The sequence below is a fragment of the Euprymna scolopes genome, chromosome 45, assembly GCF_053919585.1.
Source record: "Euprymna scolopes isolate OS-2025 chromosome 45, ASM5391958v1, whole genome shotgun sequence".
Taxonomy (NCBI): domain Eukaryota; kingdom Metazoa; phylum Mollusca; class Cephalopoda; order Sepiida; family Sepiolidae; genus Euprymna; species Euprymna scolopes.
Window position 1 is genome coordinate 70,570,251 of NC_136526.1, and position 25,855 is coordinate 70,596,105.

Consider the following 25,855-nt stretch of genomic DNA (forward strand, 5'->3'; position numbering starts at 1 on the left):
TTATATAGACATTCTTTTCTCATTGGAGTGTTAATATTTTCCATTGTCTATTGTTTAATATTACCTTGACCGATATCCTGTCACATATTTCTGGGTCAAATTATGCTTTCTTATAGACAATACTGAAAAGTCCCGCATTCATCAGATGGAATATATCTGTATGTGTGCAAGTCATCGAATGTTTCTCTTCCAGGGGCGGCCTGCAAATCCATAAGTCCGTGTTGTAAAGCACCTACTCCTTAAAATACTTCCACTTCCACGTACTCTAAGTCGTCATGAGTGGTTTAGGGGAGAGTGCCCATCTACAAATTAAGTTTTGGCAACCCTTTTCCAAAACAAACTGTACCCCCAATTTTCGTAAAACGTATTCAATAACTAAAAAAAATAAAAGAACACTACATTTGTACCCCCAAAACGCATTGAATAAATATTTCAAAGCCCCCCGCAAAAAAAAAAACAAATTTGATTATTTGCCCTAAAATGCTAGAGTGATCAAGAACTAGGGAGTTATTTAACGTTAAATTTATATCTAGTTCTGACATCACTCTCTAAATTCTAACACTTTTTTCTTCTTTGTGACAAGTTTTTCAGGTTGTTCACACACGTAATCACCTAAAAAGTGGAATCGTAAATTTTAGGTGAGGGAAGTTTAGCTGAAGCTGTTAACTTACAAAATATATAATAGCAACGCACGTATGCCCTAGAGACCGCACACCAAGTGTCCTACCACAACAAAACTAAACGGAAAAATTTGTTCACATAAAATTCGAAAGCAACAAAAACGATTTTGAAAAAGAAAATTTAATTTCAAAATTTACATTTATTAAAAAAAAAAGTTTTTTTTTTTTATTCTGAAATATTTTATCAGATATTCCCCCTCAATTTTTCTGCAAACAATTATTTCATCGAGCCAAACCGAAGTTAGGGGAAAACCTTCGGATTTTTTAGAAAATTTGTATAAAATTTTAAAGTCCTCAGGATTTTTTTGAAAAGAAACAATTTCATCATCAAGAGTTACGAAATAAAAACGATTCCAAAAATCAACAGAAAAATCGAAAAATTTATTTCTTCCTTTTTTCACAAAAGGAAATTTTTGGTTTCTTGAATTAAAATAAAAAACCTGAGACAAATTTAACGAAGATATACACATTTCCGCATTAAACATTTTATCAAAGATTCCGTCAAACATTTCATCAAACGTTCCATCAAACATTTCATAAAACATTCCATCAAACATTTCATAAAAGATTCTATTATTCTTATAAGGAAACGCACGAATTCGGGAAAGAAAACCAACTGATCCCTTCGTCATTCCATCAACTTTGATGGTTTACAGTTTTTCTCCTTTTTTTGAAAAACTGTGAATTTGACATTCAGAATCCAAACAAAACAACGAATCATTTTTAAAACACAAAGAATAAAACTTTGTTTCTGTTGTTAGGATTATTTTTTCGAGTTGAAGAAGCGGATGATCGCGTATTATTTGCAACAAAACAATTATACCAAAACCCGACGAATGTTCACCACAAACCGCTAAAATGTCATCCGGCATTAAACACATGTCGTATGGTTTAAAGGAGGAAAGGTTTTCGTTGTTTTCGTCATCGAAAGAAAATTCAGTAAATTTTTCATGATTATTCAATATAATTATTGAACAATTGTTTGAATCGGCAAAAAAAAAGTTTGGGTAAATTGATCCGGTTCCTGGGAATCGGTCATAATCAAAATAAGATCCCCTTAATAGGAGAATCGACTCAATGATTCGCGGTTTCGATCCCGGTGGAAGACGCCATTCTTTGCTTAGCTGTAATTCATCCAAAATTTCTCGCTCCATTATTAAAACTGAAAGAAAAAATATTAAGAGAAAAGCAAATATTTAGGAAAAGTGGTCTTTTTTCAAATGAATACAAAAAAATATATATATATAAATATTAAAAAAGAAGAAAAAGAAAAGAAAAAAGGAAATTTAAAAAAAAACAATTTTCCTTCTTTATCCTCTTTCTATCTCTTATCTTTCTTTCTTTCATTCTCACTCGTTATCATTTTTTTTTGTTCCTTTTTCTTTCTTTTTCTCTCTCGACCGATTTCATTTTCGGTGACTTCCGTAAAAACATCATTTCTGGGAAAGATGGAAGAGGATAAAAACAAATAAAGAAGAAAAGGTGAAGGAAAAGGAAGAGAGGGGGAGAAAGAGAAAGGGGGAACCAAAGATGGGGAGGGAGAGAACAAGAGAGATTTAAAGAGAAAGAAGAACAATGGAAAAAGAGAGTGAAAGAAAGAGAGAGGATGAAAAAGAGAAGGAGATGGTAAGAGTAAGAAAGAAGGAAACAAGAAGACGACAGGAAAAAGAAAAAGAAGATAAAAACGAAAAAGAAGATAAAAACGAAAAAGATAAAAAAGAAAAAAGAAGATAAGCAAGAAATCTTAACAATTCTCAAATGATGTCGAATGAAGAGAAAGAAATTTTAAACTGATTTTCTTCGCACGACGCCATTTTATTTTACATTTCTTAAAAAAAAAGTTAAATAAAACCTTCTTCATATCATTTTATTATATTTGATTATTGAACTTTATTATTATTTACTCTTCTTTAATGATCCCAATTATTTCATAGTAACCTATATATTTTTATAATGTTACCTTCTATCATATATTTTTATAATATTACCTTCTATTATATATTTTTATAATATTACCTTCTATTATATATTTTTATAATTTTACCTTCTATCATATATTTTTATAATATTACCTTCTATTATATATTTTTATAATATTACCTTCTATTATATATTTATATAGTATAACCTTCTATTATATATTTTTATAATATTACTTTCTTTTTATATTTTTATAATATTACCTTCTATTATATATTTTTTATATTACCTTCTATTATATATTTTTATAATGTTACCTTCTATCATATATTTTTATAATATTACCTTCTATTATATATTTTTATAATATTACCTTCTATTATATATTTTTATAATTTTACCTTCTATCATATATTTTTATAATTTTACCTTCTATCATATATTTTTTATAATATTACCTTCTATTATATATTTTTATAATATTACCTTCTATTATATATTTATATAGTATAACCTTCTATTATATATTTTTATAATATTACCTTCTATTACATATTTTTATAATATTACCTTCTATCATATATTTTTATAATATTACCTTCTATTATATATTTTTATAATATTACCTTCTATTATATATTTTTATAATATTACCTTCTATCATATATTTTTATAATATTACCTTCTATTATATATTTTTATAATATTAACTTCTATTATATATTTTTATAATATTACCTTCTTTTATATATTTTTATAATATTACCTTCTATTATATATTTTTATAATATTACCTTCTATTATATATTTTTATAATATTACCTTTTATTATATATTTTTATCATATTACTTTTCATTATATATTTTTATAATATTACCTTCTATTACATATTTTTATAATATTACCTTCTATTACATATTTTTATAATATTACCTTCTATTATATATTTTTATAATATTACCTTCTATTACATATTTTTATAATATTACCTTCTATTATATATTTTTATAATATTACCTTCTATTATATATTTTTAACATATTACCTTCTATTATATATTTTTATAATATTACCTTCTATTATATATTTTTATAATATTACCTTCTATTACATATTTTTATAATATTACCTTCTATCATATATTTTTATAATATTACCTTCTATTACATATTTTTATAATATTACCTTCGATTATATATTTTTATAATATTACCTTCTATTACATATTTTTATAATATTACCTTCTATTACATATTGTTATAATATTATTTTCTGTTATATATTTTTATAATATTACCTTCTATTATATATTTTTATAATATTACCTTCTATTACATATTTTTATAATGTTACCTTCTATTATATATTTTTATAATATTACCTTCTATTATATATTTTTATAATATTACTTTCTATCATATATTTTTATAATATTACCTTCTATTATACATTTTTATAATATTACCTTCTATTATATATTTTTATAATATTACCTTCTATCATATATTTTTATAATATTACCTTCTATCATATATTTTTATAATATTACCTTCTATTATATATTTTTATAATATTACCTTCTATTACATATTTTTATAATATTACCTTCTATCATATATTTTTATAATATTACCTTCTATTATATATTTTTATAATATTACCTTCTATCATATATTTTTATAATATTACCTTTTATTATATATTTTTATAATATTACCTTTTATTATATATTTTTATAATATTACCTTCTATTATATATTTTTATAATATTACCTTCTATTATATATTTTTATAATATTACCTTCTATTATATATTTTTATAATATTACCTTCTTTTATATATTTTTATAATATTACCTTCTATTATATATTTTTATAATATTACCTTCTATTATATATTTATATAGTATAACCTTCTATCATATATTTTTATAATATTACCTTCTATTATATATTTTTATAATATTACCTTCTATTATATATTTTTATAATATTACCTTCTATTATATATTTTATAATATTACCTTCTATCATATATTTTTATAATATTACCTTTTATCATATATTTTTATAATATTACCTTCTATCATATATTTTTATAATATTACCTTCTATTATATATTTTTAGAATATTACCTTCTATTATATATTTTTATAATATTATAATCTATTATATATTTTTATAATATTACCTTCTATTATATATTTATATAGTATTACCTTCTATTATATATTTTTATAATATTACTTTCTTTTTATATTTTTATAATATTACTTTCTTTTTATATTTTTATAATATTTCCTTCTATTATATATTTTTATAATATTACTTTCTTTTTGTATTTTTATAATATTACTTTCTTTTTATATTTTTATAATATTACCTTCTATTATATATTTTTATAATATAATCTTCTATTATATATTTTTATAATATTACCTTCTATTATATATTTTTATAATATTACCTTCTATTATATATTTTTATAATATTATTTTCTTTTTATATTTTTATAATATTACTTTCTTTTTATATTTTTATAATATTACCTTCTATTATATATTTTTATAATATTACCTTCTATCATATATTTTTATAATATTACCTTTTATTATATATTTTTATAATATTACCTTCTATTACATATTTTTATAATATTACCTTCTATTATATATTTTTATAATATTACCTTCTATTATATATTTTTATAATATTACCTTCTATCATATATTTTTATAATATTACCTTCTATTATATATTTTTATAATATTACCTTCTATTATATATTTTATAATATTACCTTCTATCATATATTTTTATAATATTACCTTTTATCATATATTTTTATAATATTACCTTCTATCATATATTTTTATAATATTACCTTCTATTATATATTTTTAGAATATTACCTTCTATTATATATTTTTATAATATTATAATCTATTATATATTTTTATAATATTACCTTCTATTATATATTTATATAGTATTACCTTCTATTATATATTTTTATAATATTACTTTCTTTTTATATTTTTATAATATTACTTTCTTTTTATATTTTTATAATATTACCTTCTATTATATATTTTTATAATATTACTTTCTTTTTATATTTTTATAATATTTCCTTCTATTATATATTTTTATAATATTACTTTCTTTTTGTATTTTTATAATATTACTTTCTTTTTATATTTTTATAATATTACCTTCTATTATATATTTTTATAATATAATCTTCTATTATATATTTTTATAATATTACCTTCTATTATATATTTTTATAATATTACCTTCTATTATATATTTTTATAATATTATTTTCTTTTTATATTTTTATAATATTACTTTCTTTTTATATTTTTATAATATTACCTTTTATTATATATTTTTATAATATTATTTTCTTTTTATATTTTTATAATGTTATTTTCTTTTTATATTTTTATAATATTGCTTTCTTTTTATATTTTTATAATATTACCTTCTATTATATATTTTTATAATATTCTTTTCTTTTTATATGTTTATAATATTATTTTCTTTTTATATTTTTATAATATTACTTTCTTTTTATATTTTTATAATATTACCTTCTATTATATATTTTTATAATGTTACCTTTTATTATATATTTTTATAATATTACTTTTTATTATATATTTTTATAATATTACATTCTATTATATATTTTTATAATATTACTTTCTTTTTATATTGTTATAATATTACTTTCTTTTATATATGTTATAATATTACCTTCTATTATATATTTTATAATATTACCTTCTATTATATATTTTTTTAATATTATAATCTATTATATATTTTTATAATATTACTTTCTGTTTATATTTTTATAATATTATTATTTATTATATATCTTTATAATATTACCTTCCATTATATATTTTTATAATATTATTTTCTATTATATATTTTTATAATATTACTTTCTTTTTATATTTTTATAATATTACCTTCTATTATATATTTTTATAATATTACCTTCTTTTATATATTTTTATAATATTACCTTCTATTATATATTTTTATAATATTACCTTCTATTATATATTTTTATAATATTACGTTCTATTATATATTTTTATAATAATTCTTTCTTTTTATATTTTTATAATATTACTTCTATTATATATTTTTATAATATTACTTCTATTATATATTTTTATAATATTACCTTTTATTATATATTTTTATCATATTACTTTTCATTATATATTTTTATAATATTACTTCTATTATATATTTTATAATATTACCTTCTATTATATATTTTTATAATATTACTTTCTTTTTATATTTTTGTAATATTATTTTTTATTATATATTTTTATAATATTATTTTTTATTATATATTTTTATAATATTATTTTCTATTATATATTTTTATAATATTACTTTCTATTATATATGTTTATAATATTATGTTTTATTATATATTTTATAATATTATTTTTTATTATATATTTTTATAATATTATTTTTTATTATATATTTTTATAAGTTTATAATCTATTATATATTTTTATAATATTACCTTCTATCATATATTTTTATAATATTACTTTCTATTATATATTTTTGTAATATTATTTTCTATTATATATTTTTATAATATTATTTTTTATTATATATTTTTATAATATTATTTTTTATTATATATTTTTATAATATTATAATCTATTATATATTTTTATAATATTATTTACTATTATATATTTTTATAATATTACTTTCTTTTTATATTTTTATAATATTATTTTCTATTATATATTTTTATAATATTACGTTCTTTTTATATTTTTATAATATTACTTTCTATTATATATTATTTCGATTTACACTTGTATGCTTTTTAACAAAAAAATGAATTTTTTGAAGTTCGTAACATTTTCAAAGTTGACACGGTGTATTTGTGTGTATTTTAATTCCATATATGTTTTAGTAGTCGAACCAGTTTTAAGTTGTATCGTTGCAAATAATTTTCTTTTCAATTTAAAGTCACCGTTGTTAGTGTAACGGCATATTTTAATTTTTTTCTGAGTGAAAATTCCTCCGTACTTAGTCGTCTTTTAACGACTTTTAAATATCATAAAGTTCTGAATCCTTCGTCGTTAAGTTAAGGTTGAGCCTTTTTCTCTGCACGCGTCATATTCCTTCTACGCATTTGTTAAGGTAGCGGCTTTTAATTAATAATTTTTTCTCTTCTACCTGGGTTCTTCAATAACTTGTCGCCATTGTTGAAACTTGGCTGAACAGATGGAATAAAGAACTTCAACACAAAAGTAAAATAGAACAGATATATTGAAAGCAAGAAAGTATATACAATCTATATAATTATAAAACTCAATGACCTTGTAACGATGTTTGTAACCCACTTTCCGGTTTACGACATCCGGTTGCGCATGCGCGCATAACTTGCGTACTGAAATATTAACGCTATTATTTCGAAATTATTATTTAACATGGGAAAAGTGGGGTTTAAAGTAACTTAAACGTAATATAGAAATGAACGATGTAAAAAAAAGTAGACAGTATTAATAATTGTTTATTTGGATAATTTAAACGCGAAAAAAAAAAACAAAAAAAAAACAAAGCAAAAGAACAATTGGGACGCTGAAATATTAACGTTATTATTTCGAAATTATTATTTAACATGAGAAGAGTGGGGTTTCAAATAACTTAAACGTAATACACAAATGAACGATGTAAAAAAAAAGCAGATATAGCAAAATTTGAATTTAACTATACGTATTATGGTATCTGTTCAGTGCACCTATAAGTATGACCAATCACTTATAATTCAGTAACTGTAATTCTTTTTTTCAAAATAAACAATTATAAAGAGAACGACTCATAGAAATCTATCTATATTCTTTTTTCATTTAAATATATTTTCATAGAAATGTTTCTGTTTTGTCAAAAAGAAAACCCTATTTTCTTTACGTCACAAGTGTCACGCTCATACATGAATTCCATAGCTAATATAACATACTGACCCAACGGGTCACGGGTAGTCTAGTATTTACATAGAATCCATTGGTATAATCATGGGGAGACCATCCCCGGAGAAGGTGTCCACTGGGTGGTCATTGACTCTCGATCTCCTGTCTCGCTGAGTTTCGCGTTGGATCTGTCCCGTCTTTACGGTACCAACCATATTTATATAGTTGATACTCATCTATGCTAATTAGGTAGATCCTAACACAACACCTTTTGGATTTTAAATAGCTTCATATATCAAATAATTATCGAGTATTTTCGTCGTAGGTCCCATCTGCATACTTTATATGAATATGTCCAGTGTAAATTTTAAATATCGGTTACGTTTTGAATTCACGTCCAATGGGTCCGTGAACTTTCGTTTCCTACCGGATCATCTCGGTTCAGGAGTATTGGTGCACTTGAAAAGTTTCATAAATTAATTCTATGGGATCTTACTCCTCATCCGGTACACTCTGTTCATGCTCTTGTAAGTAACATTTTTTCAGTTGGTTCTGGTGCCTTTTAAGAGTATTTTTCGGCCCTTTAATTATGTAAATAAGGTCACCGATTCTCTTATCCACTATGCCTCGCTCCCAGAACGCAACGCTGTTTTTGTAGCAATTGAAAAATACCTTCTCTCCGGAGATGAATTTTTTTCAAGATGTGTGTATAGTATTCTTTACTATATACTGTTTTGGCAAGAGTTCGTCAAACACTGACTTAACTTTTCTGGCGAATATTTAATTTCACAAAAAAAAAAAAAAAAAAGAAAAAAAAGGCGGCTTGATTTTGTGTTTATAATCAATTTTACAAGAAAACTCAATTCTCTGTCTTGTCCTGAAATGAAATAAGAATCAGCCTATGTTCTAATATGTTCTATGTTCTAATATTTCTAATATTTTTATTGTAATCGAAATTATTGAAAGTGCCCATTTTTTAATCAAGTCGATTGATTGCCTGCTATAGTCGGGGACACACCACGATGCCCCGGGAAAAAGCTTCACATACCTCCCCGCAGTGACTTCATCCACAACAGATCGTTGACTACATTGCACTGTAGAGAATCTATTCTTGACTTTATAAAATTAATTATATATATAATGGTTTGCATTAAAGTTTGAAATGATACAATTAAGTATTATGTTTCAATTGAGTGCTAAAAAATGCATTTCGAACGCGTCTCTGTCTTATTAAAGAACCTACTGTTGATTATATACGCCGAACCCTTTTGCTTGTGCGGTGATAAAACTTCTCAAATGAACTTGTTACTTGAATTGATTTATGTAGTAAAAGTTTTAAAATAAAAGTTTTAGTGTTGTTTTCATTCTACCATATATATATATATATATATATATATATATATATATATATATATATATATATATATATATATATATATATATATATATAGTGTAGAATGCTAAAGTTATCACCCTATCTTCCACCAGACTATCCATTCATGTGTAATCACCTTTTTCTTCACCATATTCCCTCTGCTTCACTTTTTTTGTTTTCAAGTAAGATCTTTGACTTACTTGTTGTTTCATCAAATACTTCTGCATGCGAAATCCGATCCCGCATTTTGCTAATTCCTATCCTCTGATGAGAAGGAAAGTATTTCTTCGAAACTCCGCGGATTAAGGACTATCCATTTATCTAGTGTTTCCTTTTCAGATTAAATATGTTTTTAACTCATTTCAAAGTGTTTTTTAACATATTTTATTAACTGTTTGCTCATGTATGTGTATATATATATATATATATATATATATATATATATATATATATATATATATATATATATATAATAAACTAGCACGGAACCCTATCGAAATTCCAGTGTTTTCCACGCGAATCTGCATTTTTCCTTCTCATCAGAGGGTAGGAATTAGCAAAATGCGGGATCGGATTTTGCATGCAGAAGTATTTGATGAAACAACAAGTAAGTCAAAGATCTTACTTGAAAACACATTTTGTGTTTATAATAAATTCATTTTGAAATAATAAATGGTTTTCAAGATCAATATTATCGCAAATGACTTTTTCCTCTTATGTAAAAGTAATCAACTAAATATTCTTAAAAAAAGATAAACTGCTAGCAGGGTCACCCGGCATTGTTCGGGGTCATATAAAATTAAATAAAGTGGACAATCTTTTGTGTAACATCTTTTATATTAAATTTTCTACCTCTCCCCCCTCTCTCTCTCTAGTAGTATCTGTATCTCTCTTCCCCTCTTCTCCTTTTACCATCCATCCCCGTTACCCTTTCTCTATCCTTTGCCAACCCAGTCCTCTTATTTTCATGTGCTGAAAACATAATTAAGATACTGGAGTTATTTCTTTAAAATGTAATACTGGAATCTCATATTTATTGCTCCCGGGCAACGTCGTTTAAAACAAAATAATAGCACATAAAGAAGCAGCAGCAGTATCAGTCACTTCTCCCATCACTGCGGGCCATCCAAGAACAACAAACACAAAACTCATTTGACAGATGAATTCCTCCCGGACAAAGAACGCCACCATAGCAAATAAAGACTTTGACATGTATACCTATGCTACGTCCAAAGTAGAAGGATCAGAAAATGAATTGAGGCACCAGTCGCAGTTGGCGCTGAAGGATTATCGTTAGCTATAACACAACCTATCAGGACTTGACTAACGGTAACATAGACTAGCAAGAAGATGTTATCGCTAGTCATCACTGATGCTAAAACAGAAAACCTGACTTACGTACCGAAGGAAATCATGGCAGAGCTGCTCTAGCAGTGTCAGAAACCGACATTAAAAATGCGTGAAAAAAATGAATAATTCGACCTCCTATCTTTCCAAGCTCATAACTACTTTAAAAATGTAATTCAAACCCTCGTTTTTTTTTCAATTAAAGGAGCAAAGACCAAAATAAAAAAAATAACAGGTTTAATAGCAAATTATGCAATATTTGTTTTTTTTAAATCGATTTTATTTAAAGAAGATTTGTAGAAAATCAACGAAATTTTACTTACTTCGATTATAAAAAATGTATATAAATTCCAAAAAACTCACTTACCTATAAAAATACTATTCAATGTGTACTTCCATTATTCATCGTTAAGAATTTATCCATATTTATAGTTTAAATTCCATTTATTTTTTAAATAAAATAATTTTTTAAACGACTATTTGTAAAAGCTATTACGTAAGCATTTTTACGTTGTTATCGAAACGCCGGAAGTAGTGTTTGTTCTTGTTTTAAACTACGGATGGACAGAAGAAAGTAAAAACCACACGTTCGCGTTAGCCGTCTAGCCCTGTGCGTGAAGAAATATGTGCCCCCATAGTGAAAAATAGTCAAATTTTACTTATAAGCTTTTGCCTTAAAAAACAGTCGAGGATTTTTTTCTCTTCTCAAAGAAATACATAAATTTTTGATTTAATATATTTTAAGTCTTCTTTATTGAGTGATCTTTTTTTAAATATATGAAAAAAGAAAACATTGAATGAATTAGAAAAAAATTGTCGTCAACGTCCAATATTTACTTGACAATATTTACTAAACATAAGCTTCCACTTGAAAAAAAAAAACAACGTGGTTTAAAAAAAAAAGTTTTACACTTTGGACTTTACAGGTAAATTAAAAAAACACTTCTTTTTTGTTTTAAATTAGAATATTTTATTTATTGATCTTTTATCTTCAATTTAAGATATATAAAACTTTGGTGCGTAAATTAATTATTTAAAATTTAATAGACATTTCAAAATGGGGGGGGGTGAAGTTAAATAGAAAAACGTTTGTCTAAAATATTATATTTGGTTTATTGGAAAGTACATAAAATTTCACATTGACTCTGAAAATATCGTAAAAATTGAACCAATAGAAAAATTTTGATAGATTTTTAAAGTATCAAAAATTGAAAAATATTTAACTCGTAAAATTCAATTGATTTCATTACGTAAAAAATGGCTGCATGAACGCGCGCAGGCACTTTTTAAATACTGTTTTTTTTAAAATAAAAAAATAATAGAAATATTTTTTAAGCAACGTTAATAGTTTATTTTGGAAGTATATTCCATAAAGAAAATAAACAACCTACTTTAAAAAGAGAAATTACGAGTTTTTTTTTAATATTTTATTCGCAGTTTTGTGTTAGGGGTATCAAAAATTCACCAAAAAATCAGAAGCTCACAGTATTAATGCCGGTGTCCCTCAGGGATCCATCCTGGGCCCAACTCTTTTCCTGATCTACATTAATGATCTTCCAAATCATATCCTTACATCATTTGTAGACATTTATGCTGACGACACTACCATTTATGGTACCACATCTAAGACAGTAAACGACCAAGTTCTCTCCAATTCTCTCTCCTCTGATCTTGAGCACGTAGTACAATGGGGAAAGGAGTGGCTGGTTACTTTTAATGCATCTAAAACCAAGCTTCTCTCTTTACATCATCAACATTCTAATCCACATTTGTCATCAATTGAAATGAATGGCTCTCGTCTTCAGGAGGCCTCAAGTTTTGACAAGCTTCTGGGCTTGACCATTACTCCTGATCTTAAATGGAACACGTATATCAAATCTGTTGCCAAGGCCGCTGGAAAAATGGTGGGATCTTTCTATCGATCCAGTAGATATCTCACTGCTGATGCTATTCTCTATCTATATAAGAGCCAGGTACGTCCAAGGATGGAATACTGTTGCCACATCTGGGCAGGAGCTGCTAGAAAGGACTTGTCCTGCCTTGATAGAGTTCAAAATAGACTTCGTAGCCTCGTAGGAGATGTCCTTTTCTCCTCCTTGCAACCTCTATCTCACAGAAGAGATGTTGCGAGTTTGTCTCTGATGTATCGTTATTTTCATGGAAAGTGTTCAACTGAGCTTCAATCTATGGTCCCCCCTCGCCAAACTTTCACAAGAAACACTCGTCTAGCTGTAAACACTATCAATAATTTCCCCCACTCTTTATCTGTGCCTAAACCTAAACGTAGATTCCATGAACAAAGCTTCTTTCTTAGAACTGCACGCCTGTGGAATTGTCTTCCGTTTTCCTGCTTTCCGGCTGACTACAATATGGTTGTCTTCAAGTCTAAAGTAAATAAGTTCTTGATGAGCCGTTCCATATAAGTTATTAAATTTACCAAATTTTCATTACTAATGATTACTATATTGACCAACTTCTACTGTACACTCTTTAACCCTTATCCTTGAGTGGCCTCTGGGCCTTGATAATGTGGTGATGCCTTTGTAAAAAAAAAAAAAAAAAAAAAAATTCACCCAAAATTCTGATACAGCTAGGGCTGCTCAGCGACTTAAAAGTGGCATCTACCTGTATATGTCGGAGAAGCTACAACATGCGAGACCTACTACTGCCGACTAACGATGATGCTGAAAAGCTGCCCAGGTCTGACTTGAAATGGATGCATTTGCAGCTCAAGCTGGAGTACCCGAGTAAGAAACCGTAAATACGTCTAAATTATGGCCGTCCCTTGTTACCTTGACTCTAAGCAGATTGGTGCTGTCATGAGTCAATATGGGAATGTCGAAGCCGTTCTCCCGATCCATGGCCGCTGTAAACCTTATACTCATTAAAGTGCGACTGGACTGGGAGTGCTTCCAAAAGATCCCAGTCCTACTCAGGTGTAACAACTGGACGATAAGAGTAATCGTCAAGGGCCGTCAACCCTACTATTGGCATTGTCAGCAGAAGGGGTATATGGCTAATGATTGCTCAAAGAGGAATCCACAAAAAGTCCATGTTGCTTGTACTTCTACTACAAAATCAGCGAATCCAGGAGGAAAATCTAGAAGTGTGACACTAACAGCCATTGAGAAGCCAGCTCGAGAGAGGCATACTACCTCCACCCCAACCACCACCACCTACAACAACAATAATAGCATAAAAAAAACTGGAGCACAGTAGTTCCCAAGAAGTTGGAAAAACCGGCAAAAGCCCAAGAAAGAGCCGTCCCCTGAGGACAACTACCACCAACTCCACCAAATCTGCGAAGGATATGCAGAATTTCATGCTGAAGGAGAGCAGGCTGACTTTTAACTAAGAAAATCAAATTTTATGAAGACTCGAGAAAGAGACCGTGAACGCCCATATTGTTTTAAATTTCGCCCAAAACTCAAGGGCGACAATTCAATTCGACTACTGAGATTTTGTCTTTATTCCAAATAATTAAAACTGTTTATTAGCTAAAAATTGTAGCATTTAATTTTCTTAATAAAACATACAAAAGAAGAAACTACTTGATCAATTTATGTGATTTTTGGAATATGACATCTCCGTTCCATAAAGAATATAATTTTTATAATTTAATTGTAAAGATTTTTCTGTATGTTTGTTTTTTTTAAACAAGTTTAATTCTAACAAAGCATTGAAATTACTTACTACAACTTTTCTTCGTAATTTTTATTTAATAGTAATTTTTATTTAATAGTAATTTTTATTTAATAGTAATTATTATTTAATAGTAATTTGGATTCTCATATGCCCCACCTCCTCCCGTGTAATAAGGATCGTATTGATAAGAATTTTTAACAAAAGTTGTTATTATCAAGGGAAATAATTCAAAGTATGTTTTGTTTAAGTTCTCTCCCCTGGATTGTAATTTGTTTGTGCCGGCTCTTGTCAGATAACCGAAGTTAAGCAACGTTGAGTTTGGCTATTACATTTGGGCATTCTAGGCGCTGTATTTGTTCTTCGTTTCTCTTGGCATTGTTTTCAGATGTCCTACCCCTCCATTTGCCACTGGTATTTAACAATGCCGACTCAGTAGAGGTGGTAGGTGTATCAGAATTTTTTGGGAATTTTTGACACCCCTAACACAAAACTGCGAATAAAATATTAAAAAAAACTCGTAACTTCTCGTTTGAAAGTTTATTTTTGTTTATTTTCTTTATGGAATATACTTCCAAAATAAACTATTAAAGTTGTTTAAAACATAATAGAAATATTTTTTTATTAAAAAAAACAGTATTTACAAAGTGCCTGCGCGCGTTCATCCAGCCATTTTTTTTACGTAATGAAATCAATTGGATTTTACGAGTTAATTCTTTTCCAATTTTTAAACTTTAAAAATCTATCAACATTTTTCCATTGGTTCAATTATTACGATATTTTCAAGTTCAATGTGAAATTGTATACTCTTTCCAATAAACCGAATATAATATTCTAGACAAGCGTTTGTCTTAATTCACCCCGACCATTTTGGAATGTCTATTAAAATGAAAATAATTTATTTTCTCACCTCAAATTTATATGTCACAAATTGAAGATAAAAGGTCAACAAATAAAATAAGCTAATTTAAAACAACAAAAAAAAGAACAGTTATTTGCAAATTTACCTGTTAAGTTCAAAGTTTAAAACCCTTTTTTTTGTAAAAACCACTTTGAATATTTTTTAAGTGAAACCTTATAATCTTGTTATACTATTCAGAAAATTTCGTACAATTAAGACAGTGTTTTCTATTTCATTCAATGTTTTTTTAGATATTAAAAAAAATTCACTCAATAAAGAAGGAATAAAATATATTAAATCAAAAACTCATGTATTTCTTTAAGAGAATAAAAAAAATAAAAAATCGGTAGAGTGTTTTTTTTAACGGTAAAAACTGATAAGTGAAATGTGATCATTTTTCACCTACTTTATTCACCTGCCCATATTTACTAACTTTTGTTTACAGCACGCAATAGAAAGGCAGATTAATTCTGGCGTTTAATGCCACCGAAGTTCTCAAGTTAAAGAAAAGCCGGCGTTTGTCTCCCTTTATTCCAGTTGTGAAACATCTCATGTCGCGGTATTTTTGAATACTCGCTTAAAAAAGTATTTTATTTAAAAAGGACATGGCATATAAAATATAAATATTGATAAATCTTTAGCAATGAAGAATGGAAGTACTCATTGAATAGTATTTTTTATAGGTAAGTGATTTTTTTGGAATTCATATATATTTTTATATTCGAAGTAAGTAAAATTTCGTTGATTTTCTACAAATCTTCTTTAAATAAAATCGATTTAAAAAAAAACAAACATTGCATCATTTGCTATTAAACCTGTTATTTTTTTAAAAAGATTTTGTCTTTGCCCCTTTAATTGAAAAAAAATTAGGGGTTGACTTACATTTTACAAGTAGTTATAAGCTTGGAAAGATAGGAGGTCGAATTATTCAAGTTTTTATCGCGCATTCTTAATGGCAATTTTTGACACTGCTAGAGAGGTGGTATTCAGATTGAGCAATATACATACATATATATATATATATATATATATATATATATATATATATATATATATATATATATATATATATATATATAAAGCTGAACGTCTGTGTGTGTGTGTGTCTGGTCACGAATAGGCTCCTATATGGTTGACGATTTTAAAAAACTGATCCCATATAATGATAGAAGATGTATCGAGACACAGGAATGGGTATGTTTGATCTGGCATAATGTTGATTTATTAAAATTGTGGGGTCTGCGTACACGCCTGGTCCACAAAGTATGGAAAAAAAAATTTAAAAATAAAAAAAACGTTTATAAGTGTTTTTGATATAGATGTACATAATAATACTTTGATAAGTATGTTTTAGCTTAAATAGGGATGGTATAATAAAAGTGTGGGGTCTGCATTCTCGCCTGGCCCCCACAGAATGGGAATAGGCACAAACTTTAATAAAGACTTTTCATATCTATATGCGTAAGTATACCTTGATAATTATGTTTCGGTTTGAAGAAATATGGTATAATAAAATTATGGGGTGTTCGTTTGCACCTGACCTCCATAGAATGGAAATATGTCACAAAGTTTAACAAGTTTTTTTTAATATAGATCCACAGAATATTGTGATAAGTGTTTCAGTGTGAACAGGTATGGTATAATAAATTATGGGGGTTATCTATTTTATTTTTACTTTCATCATATTTTGCTTTGGTTTGATACCCCTAAATTCGAAGCTATCTTTTTACAACCCTTTCTTTTCATAACCTATCACACTTTCATAAAACAGAGTCCATTTTTTGTAGGCTGTTTTTGAACCCAGTCAACGACGGGTACTTTTGCTAGTATATATATATATATATATATATATATATATATATATATATATATATATATATATATATATATAATGAAATCAAAAGAGATGCAGTATTTAACTGATACATGCATATATATATGTATATATATATATGTATATATATATATGTATATATATATATATATATATATATATATATATATATATATATATTCTTCAGAATAAAAATACAGATTGGATCCCATCACTTCACTGCTATCAAAGACCTTCACTTCGGATTTTACTATGCAAATTGGATGTGTAATTCTATATCCTTACTCTATATTTAAATGCTAAAAAAACTTTTGATTGTGATTTTCCATGTTTCACTGACTTTAGCAAATAAGGTGCTGTGAAGAGATGGTAGTCATCGAAATCCTATAGGATAAGGAATTATACTATTTCGAATGGATTCTTTGTCTTACATAAAATAATAAAAATCTTTTGATTTGAAATTTAAGCATTTCACGTGATAAATTTTAAATTTATTGAATTACTAAAATTTGATATATATATATATATATATATATATATATATATATATATATATATATATATATATGGATCGTTAATACGATTCTATAGCGGAAACATGTGTAACTAAACAGATAAAACGGTAGTAAAATAAAAAATAAATTGGCATGAAAAAAATGTGAAACTTTTGTACATAATGTAATTTTTTTTACGTATATTAAAAAAAAAATAAATTAAGGTTTGCATTATTTTTATAGAATATATTTATTGATTTCTTTATATTTATTAAAAATATAAAATACACCGTTTTTAGTTGTTTTTATAAAAATTAGAATAAATGTTTTTCAATGGTTTGGATCTGTTTTAGTATTATAAAAATACTAGCCTACCCGTGACTCGTTGGGGCAGTTTATGTTATAGTAAGCTATGGAAGAGTGATTATACAGAATTAATGTATAAATGCGCAAAAATTGAATGCACTGACGCGCGAAAACAAACGTTCAACCGGTGCAAATAATACGTAATTAAAATTTAATATACGTTAATTTTATATAGAAAACGAATTCCCCTGGCGAAAATGTTAAATTTTAATTATAAAAAAAATTTCCTTCTATTATATTTTCTTTAAAGGCCGTTGAAACGTATTAGCAATAAAAAACAACAACAACAAAAACAAAAAACAAACAAAATGATTTTCATTTTTTTTAACCTACGCTGGGTTAGGTCCAGAAAACCCAAACATTTTTTAAATATGTAAATTGATCAAGTAGTTTTTTTTATGTTAGTAAAACATATTTGCTTTAAGCTTTTATTTTCTTTGAAAACGATTCCAAACTGCAACGAAAATACAAATAAAATAATCGTAAATAAATAAATGAATAAATAAATAATTTCGGACGTGAAAAACGTATTTCTTTTAAAAATCAAGTTTTAGTTAACATAACTTGGGTAAAGGAAATATTTGTAAAAAAATATGTAGGTGCACCTGAACAATCAGCACCATCTTTCGTTTTCTTTCCTTTTCCTCTTTTAAAACTATTTCTGCGGATGATCGGACACTAAGCCACCAGATTAAAGAGAAAAAAAATCAGTATTTAAAGATTTGGAAGGGGGTTTAGTTTCACATTCAGCGTTCTAATAAATCGAACCCATTTTCAGAACCGATTTACATCCCGATTTGACGTTGACTCTTTCAGCCCGTCTCCGCCACGATTATTATTTTGTGTTTCTTTTTTCTGCGATTTTTCACTTAATGAAAAGTTCGGTCTGCTCCTGCGCTCCGTCATTATTTTTTATTTAGTTTACCCGTTGGTGATTGAAGGGTAAGATAAAAATTTTCAAATTAAAAAGAGATTTTGAGATTATATTGTCCTTTTGAGAAAACATGTTTTTAAGTGATAAGTAAAAAAAATAAAATTAAGAGGACCCCATTAAAAGCAGTAATAAAACCAAGTTTCTACGTTCCCTCCTCCTTGAAAAATATTTTTTAAGTAAGTCCCGAGAAAAAAATATCATAAAAATCCAAAGGAGCGCTGTAAAAAGAGATACAGCTCTTATATATAACCAGACAGACAAGGTACAGATTTCCACAGGAGCACCAAGCCTGTAATTCAACTAGAAGAGATTTTTGAATATCTTGATGGATAGACTGAGAGTGCGTTTGACATTTACGTTTTGACAGTTGTACATTTTTATAAACACAAAGTTCATATTAATATAATTTCACTTTACCTTTGTTTTGATAGAATGGCAAAACACAAGACGGCAGTTATAAAAACACATGATGATACGTTTATTTCTTCTTCGACCGGTCAGACATGATTCTGCATTTCAGGGATTCAAAAGTGGTACATGGTTATCTCTAAACCCTCTCGCTTCCCAGAGGGTGCCTTGACTCTAACGGAGAATCGGTCTGATCTCATCTGTTTCTCTAATCTGACTGATCTGATTCTTTTCTCTCTTCTCCCCTAACTAACTTCGAACCCTCCTATATTGAGAAATTATTTCTGCCCTGACGTCACACGTATGTCTGGTCAACGTGACCACAACTCACGTGTTTCCAACATGCACGATTTGCACGTTTTGAAACCATTTCTGACGACCAGGAAATTTCCCATTATCTTTGTTGTTTTACAAAGGAATTTAACCTACTTGTTTAATTTTGTAACCCATATTTTTATTATGCATTCTGTCTAAGAATTGTGAATAGTTTTTCCATCCAAATTGTATTTAATAAATATTTTAACAGAATCAACAATTTAATTGTACATTCCATTTATAATAACATTCTGTGTTTAACTTATGATTGGAATTCTCAATTCCAAGTCTAGCTTCGCAAGTTCGAATCCTTGACTATCCTATTTCATATTTACATTGAACTAATTTCCTATTTTTTTTACTTACATGAAAAGGGGACAGTCCTTATCATGTAACAGCGCTATTAAAATAGTAACTATGGTTATAAGTATGATTATATATATTTTATTTAGTTGGAATTTTATTATTGAGATGACTGTTATTTATTAAGTTTTATTTATTGCGGACTATTATCCTCATCTGTTTCTTAGTTGTCGTTTCAGGACGTTTCGGCCAACTATTCGTCTGGCCTTCGTCAGGTCGTAGCCCCGACGGGATAGGAACTCCGACTCTCATAACTGCATTCTCATCAATTACTGCCATCCATAGTTGTTGTCGTTTCACCATGGTAGAGGCTTACTTGGGCAAAAAAACAAAACAAAAACAAAACAAAAACAAAAAACAAACAAAAAACGCATTGAGACGACAACAACTATGGATGGCAGTAATTGCTGTGAATGCAGTTAAGAGATTCGGAGTTCCTATCCCGTCGGGGTTACGACCTGACGAAGGCCAGAGGAATAGTTAGCCGAAACGTCGTGAAACAACAACTAAGAAACAGATGAGGATAATAGTCCGCAATAAATAAATTAATAGTTATACATTGTTTATTTATATTTAATAAAATAGAGATTTGTCTTACCGTTTACGTGTTGAAATTTATCATTATCTGTTTTTGTTTCTTCATCTAGAAAGAAGTTTGGAAAGAAAAAGACGAAACGAGAAAAATAATTTTATGAAAAATAGAAATACGAATAATAAAAAAGAACAAAAACTTCCCTTTATTTCTCTTAAAAAAAAATAACAATTATATTTTAGACTTTTAATGGTTAAATACACATTTTCGTATAAATTATCATCTGCTTCCGAATTAACATCGTAGCATAGTTTTAAGATGATTGAATATAATCTTTCTGAAAAGTTTGGTGGAGAAAAAAAAAAAAAGACTTTTCTCAAATTTATGCGCTTACTATAGGGCTTTATCTTAGCATTTACGTGTTGAGATCTATCATTATCTGCTTCTGTTGCTTCATCTAGAAATAATTGTTAAAAGAAAAAGATAAAATTAGAAAAAGATTTTTAATGAAAAGAAAACTAATTACGTAAAATAGAAAAATTATGATAATAATAAAAAAAAAAACTTGGCAAAAAAACGTATTGAGACGACAACTATGGATGGCAGTAATTGCTGAAAATGCAGTTAGGAGATTCGGAGTTCCTATCCCGTCGCGGTTAATACCTGACGAAGACCAGAGGAATAGTTGGCCGAAACGTCGTGAAACAACAACAAAGAAACAGATGAGGATACTAGTCCGCAATAAATAAATTAATTGTTATATATTGTTTATTTATATTTAAATCAGTTTTTTTTTCAACTACACGGGGTTAAATTACATTTATTTTACTTCTCTGTTTTTGACTGTTTCCTTTTTAATATGTTTTGTTACATATAAACAGCCTTAAAATGCTGACGAAAATGGAAATAAAATAACAACAAATGTATTTTAAACTTTGAATGGTGGGATCACGTTATCATAGAAATGATCACCTGCTTCCGAATCAACATCGTACCGTAGATGATTAAATATATTTTTTCTGAAAAGTTTGGTGGAAAACAAACAAACAAAAAGATTTTTCTCCACTTTATGCGCTTACTATAGGGCTTTGTCTTACCGTTTACGTGTTGAGATTCATCATTATTTTCTTCTGTTGCTTCATCTAAAAAGAATTGTTAAAAGAAAAGATAAAATTAGAAAAAAAATTTGAATGAAAAGAAATATAATTAAGTAAAATAAAACAATGTGAAAAAATAAAAAAATACAAATATTAAAAAAGAAAACGAAAATAAAAACTCCCCTTTCTTTCGTTTTTTGCTCCTTCTCTATTTTTTAAATTCAATTTTCACCTCAGAGGCTACTATCGAGGACATAAGTTGCCGGGACACTATGAAGGGAGTTGAGTAGCAAGATGTCTGTTCACATTACACTTGAACTTCTGCATGCCAGTACAACTAGGAAAGCAGAATCCTGGAATCTCTCTGTCTGTTTTACAAATACTTTAATGGTGGCTGCTCTGACGAGCTGCAAGAACTTGTAGCCCCTCAACGTGACTACTCCGATAAACCCGACAAGCAACTAAGTCCCACCCCTTCACAGTAGAGACCCCTAGCTGTAAGAAGGCCTTTTACTCCAGTAGTTTCTTCCCCAGAACTGCAAGTCTTTGGAACTCTCTTCCGGGATACTGCTTTCCCAACTGTACTGATATGCAGAAGTTCAAGTGTAATGTGAACAAACATCTTTCTACTCATTTCCCTTGATAACGCCCCCGCAAATTGTCCCCGATAGTAGCCCCCTACTTCAAAGTGGCACTTGCCTTGTTTGGGATGAAGATTGAATAATAATAATAAAAAAAGGGAATTCCAAAGTCTAGCTGTTCTGGAGAAGAAACTATTGGAGTAGAAGGCTTTTTTACATCTAGGGATCTCTAGTACGTGTAGATCAGGGAAAGGGATGCTCAAATTTATCGATGGGACAGAGGCTGAAGCTTTGGTGACAGTTTAGGACCTATTAGATGGGAGACTCTCTTTTGAAATCTTTCCAAGAGCGAGAGACAAGTAGCGGATGCATCAGCCCAAATGTGACAACAGTACTCCATACATGGGCGAATGGTGGCTTTATAGAGGTACAGGATACTTTCAGGCGTAAGTAGCTTTCTAACACGGGAGAGAGAGAGAGAGAGAGAGAGAGAGAGAGAGAGAGAGAGAGAGAGAGAGAGCACCTTCTTCGCAGCGGCCTTGGCAATGCTTTGTTACATTTAAACAACCTTAAAATGTTGAAAATGGAAATAAAAAAAACAATAAATATATTTTAGACTTTGAAAAGTGGGATCACATTTTCATATAAATGAGCACCTGCTTCTGAATTAACATTGTACCAAAGGTTTAAAGTAATTGAATGTAATGTTCTGAAAAGTTTGGTGGGAAAAATTGATTACAAAAATAATTTTTTCTCATATTTATGCGATTAAAAGAGGGATTTATGTTAAATTTATTTTTTCTGAAAAGTTTGATGGGAAAAATATTTTTCTGAAATTTACGAGATTAAAATACAAATTTGATCACCTGCTTCTGAATTAAAATCGTACCATAGGTTTAAGATAATTGAATGTAATTTTTCTGAAAAGTTTGGTGGGGAAATTAATTACTAAAATACTTTTCTCATGCTTATGCGATTAAAGGAGTGATTTATAATAAATGTAATTTCCTGAAAAGTTTGGTGGGAAAAATACTTTTCTCAAACTTATGCGATTAAAATACAAATTTGACTTACCGTTTACATGTTGAGATTTATAATTATCTGCTTCTGTTGCTGTATCTAAAAAGAAGTTTTAAAAGAAAAAGACGAAATTGGAAAAAATATTTTAAATGAAAAGAAAAATAATTACGTAAAATAGAAAAATGATGAAAAAATTGAAATACGAATAATAAAAAAGAACAAGAAAATAAAAAAAACTGCCTTTTCTTTCTTTTCTTTTTCACGGTGTTTTTTTTTTAATTTAACCTCCATCTCTATTTCACTCTTTCTTTCTCTTTCTTCTCTCTCTCTTCTTCACTCTCTTTTTGTTTTTCTCCTCTGTTTTTGACCTCTTGTCATTTAATAAGTTTTATCACATGTTAACAGCCTTAAAATATTGACGATAAATGGAAATAAAATAACAATAAAAATATTTCAGACTTTGAATGGTGGGATCACGTTTTCATATAAATGATAACCTTCTACGAATTAACACTGTAGTATAGTTTTGACATGATTTTATGTAATTTTTGTGAAAAGCTTGGTGCGAAAAATATAAATAAAAAATACTTTTCACAAATTTATGCGATAAATAGAGATTTGTCTTACCGTTTACGTGTTGAGATCCATCATTATCTGTTTCCGTTTCATTATCTAGAAAGAAGTTTGGAAAAGAAAAAGATAAAATTAGAAAAAAATAATTTAAATGAAATGAAAAAAAATTATGTAAAATAGAAAATTATAAAAAAATAAAAAATACGAATAATAAAAAAGAAAAAGAAAATAAATTGAATAGCAATGAAATATTTTAGACTTTGAATGGTGGGATCACGCTTTCATATAAATGGTTATTTGCTTCCAAATTAACATTCTACCGTAGTTTTCAGATGATTAAATGTAATCTTTCTGAAAAGTTTTGCGAAAAAATAAAATAAAATAAAAAATACCGTTCTTAAATTTATGCGATTAAAATATGGATTTTCCTTACCGTTCACGTGTTGAGATTTATTATTCTTTGTTTCTATTGCTTTATCTAGAAAGAAGTTTTGAAAGAAAAAAAACGAAATTAGAAAAATATTCTTAATGAAAAAAAAATAATAATTGCGTAAAATAAAAAATCATGAAAACAATAAAAACACGAATAAAAAAAAGAATCAGAAAATAAAAGACTCCCTTTTCTTCGTCTCCCTTTCACCCTGTTTTTTCTGTAAACTTCAATCTCTCATCACCCCCCCCTTTGTTTTTTTCTGTCTGTTTTTGATCTCTCGCTCCCTTTTTAATATGTACAGCAAATATTTTTTTAGATTTTGAATGGTGGGATCACGGTTTCGTATAAATGATCACCTGCTTCCGAAATAATACCGTACTATAATTTTCAGATTATTAAATGTAATTTTCTGATAAGTTTGGTGGAATAATATCTAAATAAAAATGCTTCCATCAAATTTATGCGATTAAAATAGTGATTTGAATTACCATTTATGTGTGGAGATCCATCATCATCTGCTTCTGTTGCATTGTCTAGAAAGAAGTTTGGAAAGAAACAGATGAAATTAAAAAATATTTTTAATAAAGAAAATTAATTACATGAAATAGAAAAATTATGAAAAAATACAAATAATAAAAAAGAACAGGAAAATACAAACACCCTTTTCTATGCCCTGATTTCACTCTTTTTAATATGTTTTATTATACAACAAATATCTTTTAGATTTTTAATGGTGGGATCACCTGCTTCCAAATCAACATCGTACCATAGTTTTGAGATGGTTTACTATAATTTTTTGAAAAGTTTGGTGGAAAAAAGTCTAAATAAAAATACTTCCATCAAATTTATGCGATTAAAATGGGGATTTGTCTTACCTTTTACGTGTTGAGATTTATTATTATCTGCTTCTGTTGCTTCATCTAGAAAGAAGTTTTGAAAGAAACAGACGAAATTAGGAAAATATTTTTAACGAAAACAAAATTAAATACGTAAAATAGAAATACGATTAATAAAAAGAACCAGAAATTAAAGAACTTACCTCTTCTTCGTCCCCCTTTTACTC

The 25,855-nt window shown here is 27.2% G+C and overlaps 1 protein-coding gene across 5 annotated transcripts in view; it reads right to left on the reverse strand.

The window, feature by feature from the left end:
• Positions 1–783: 783 nt before the first annotated feature.
• LOC145269883 (uncharacterized) overlaps positions 784–25,855 on the reverse strand; it is a 122,278-nt gene continuing 97,206 nt past the window's right edge. The window contains exons 20-27 of one of the 5 annotated variants that reach the window (XM_080125628.1): positions 25,668–25,712; positions 25,281–25,325; positions 24,793–24,837; positions 24,414–24,458; positions 23,841–23,885; positions 22,186–22,230; positions 21,155–21,199; positions 784–1,842 (exon numbers count right to left, since the gene is read on the reverse strand). In XM_080125628.1, coding sequence (XP_079981754.1) covers positions 1,331–1,842; positions 21,155–21,199; positions 22,186–22,230; positions 23,841–23,885; positions 24,414–24,458; positions 24,793–24,837; positions 25,281–25,325; positions 25,668–25,712 — 827 coding nt within the window. In that variant the 3' untranslated portion in view covers positions 784–1,330. The remainder of the gene's footprint in view (positions 1,843–21,154; positions 21,200–22,185; positions 22,231–23,840; positions 23,886–24,413; positions 24,459–24,792; positions 24,838–25,280; positions 25,326–25,667; positions 25,713–25,855) is intronic. The other 4 variants (XM_080125631.1, XM_080125630.1, XM_080125629.1 and 1 more) reach the window with 4 other exon arrangements.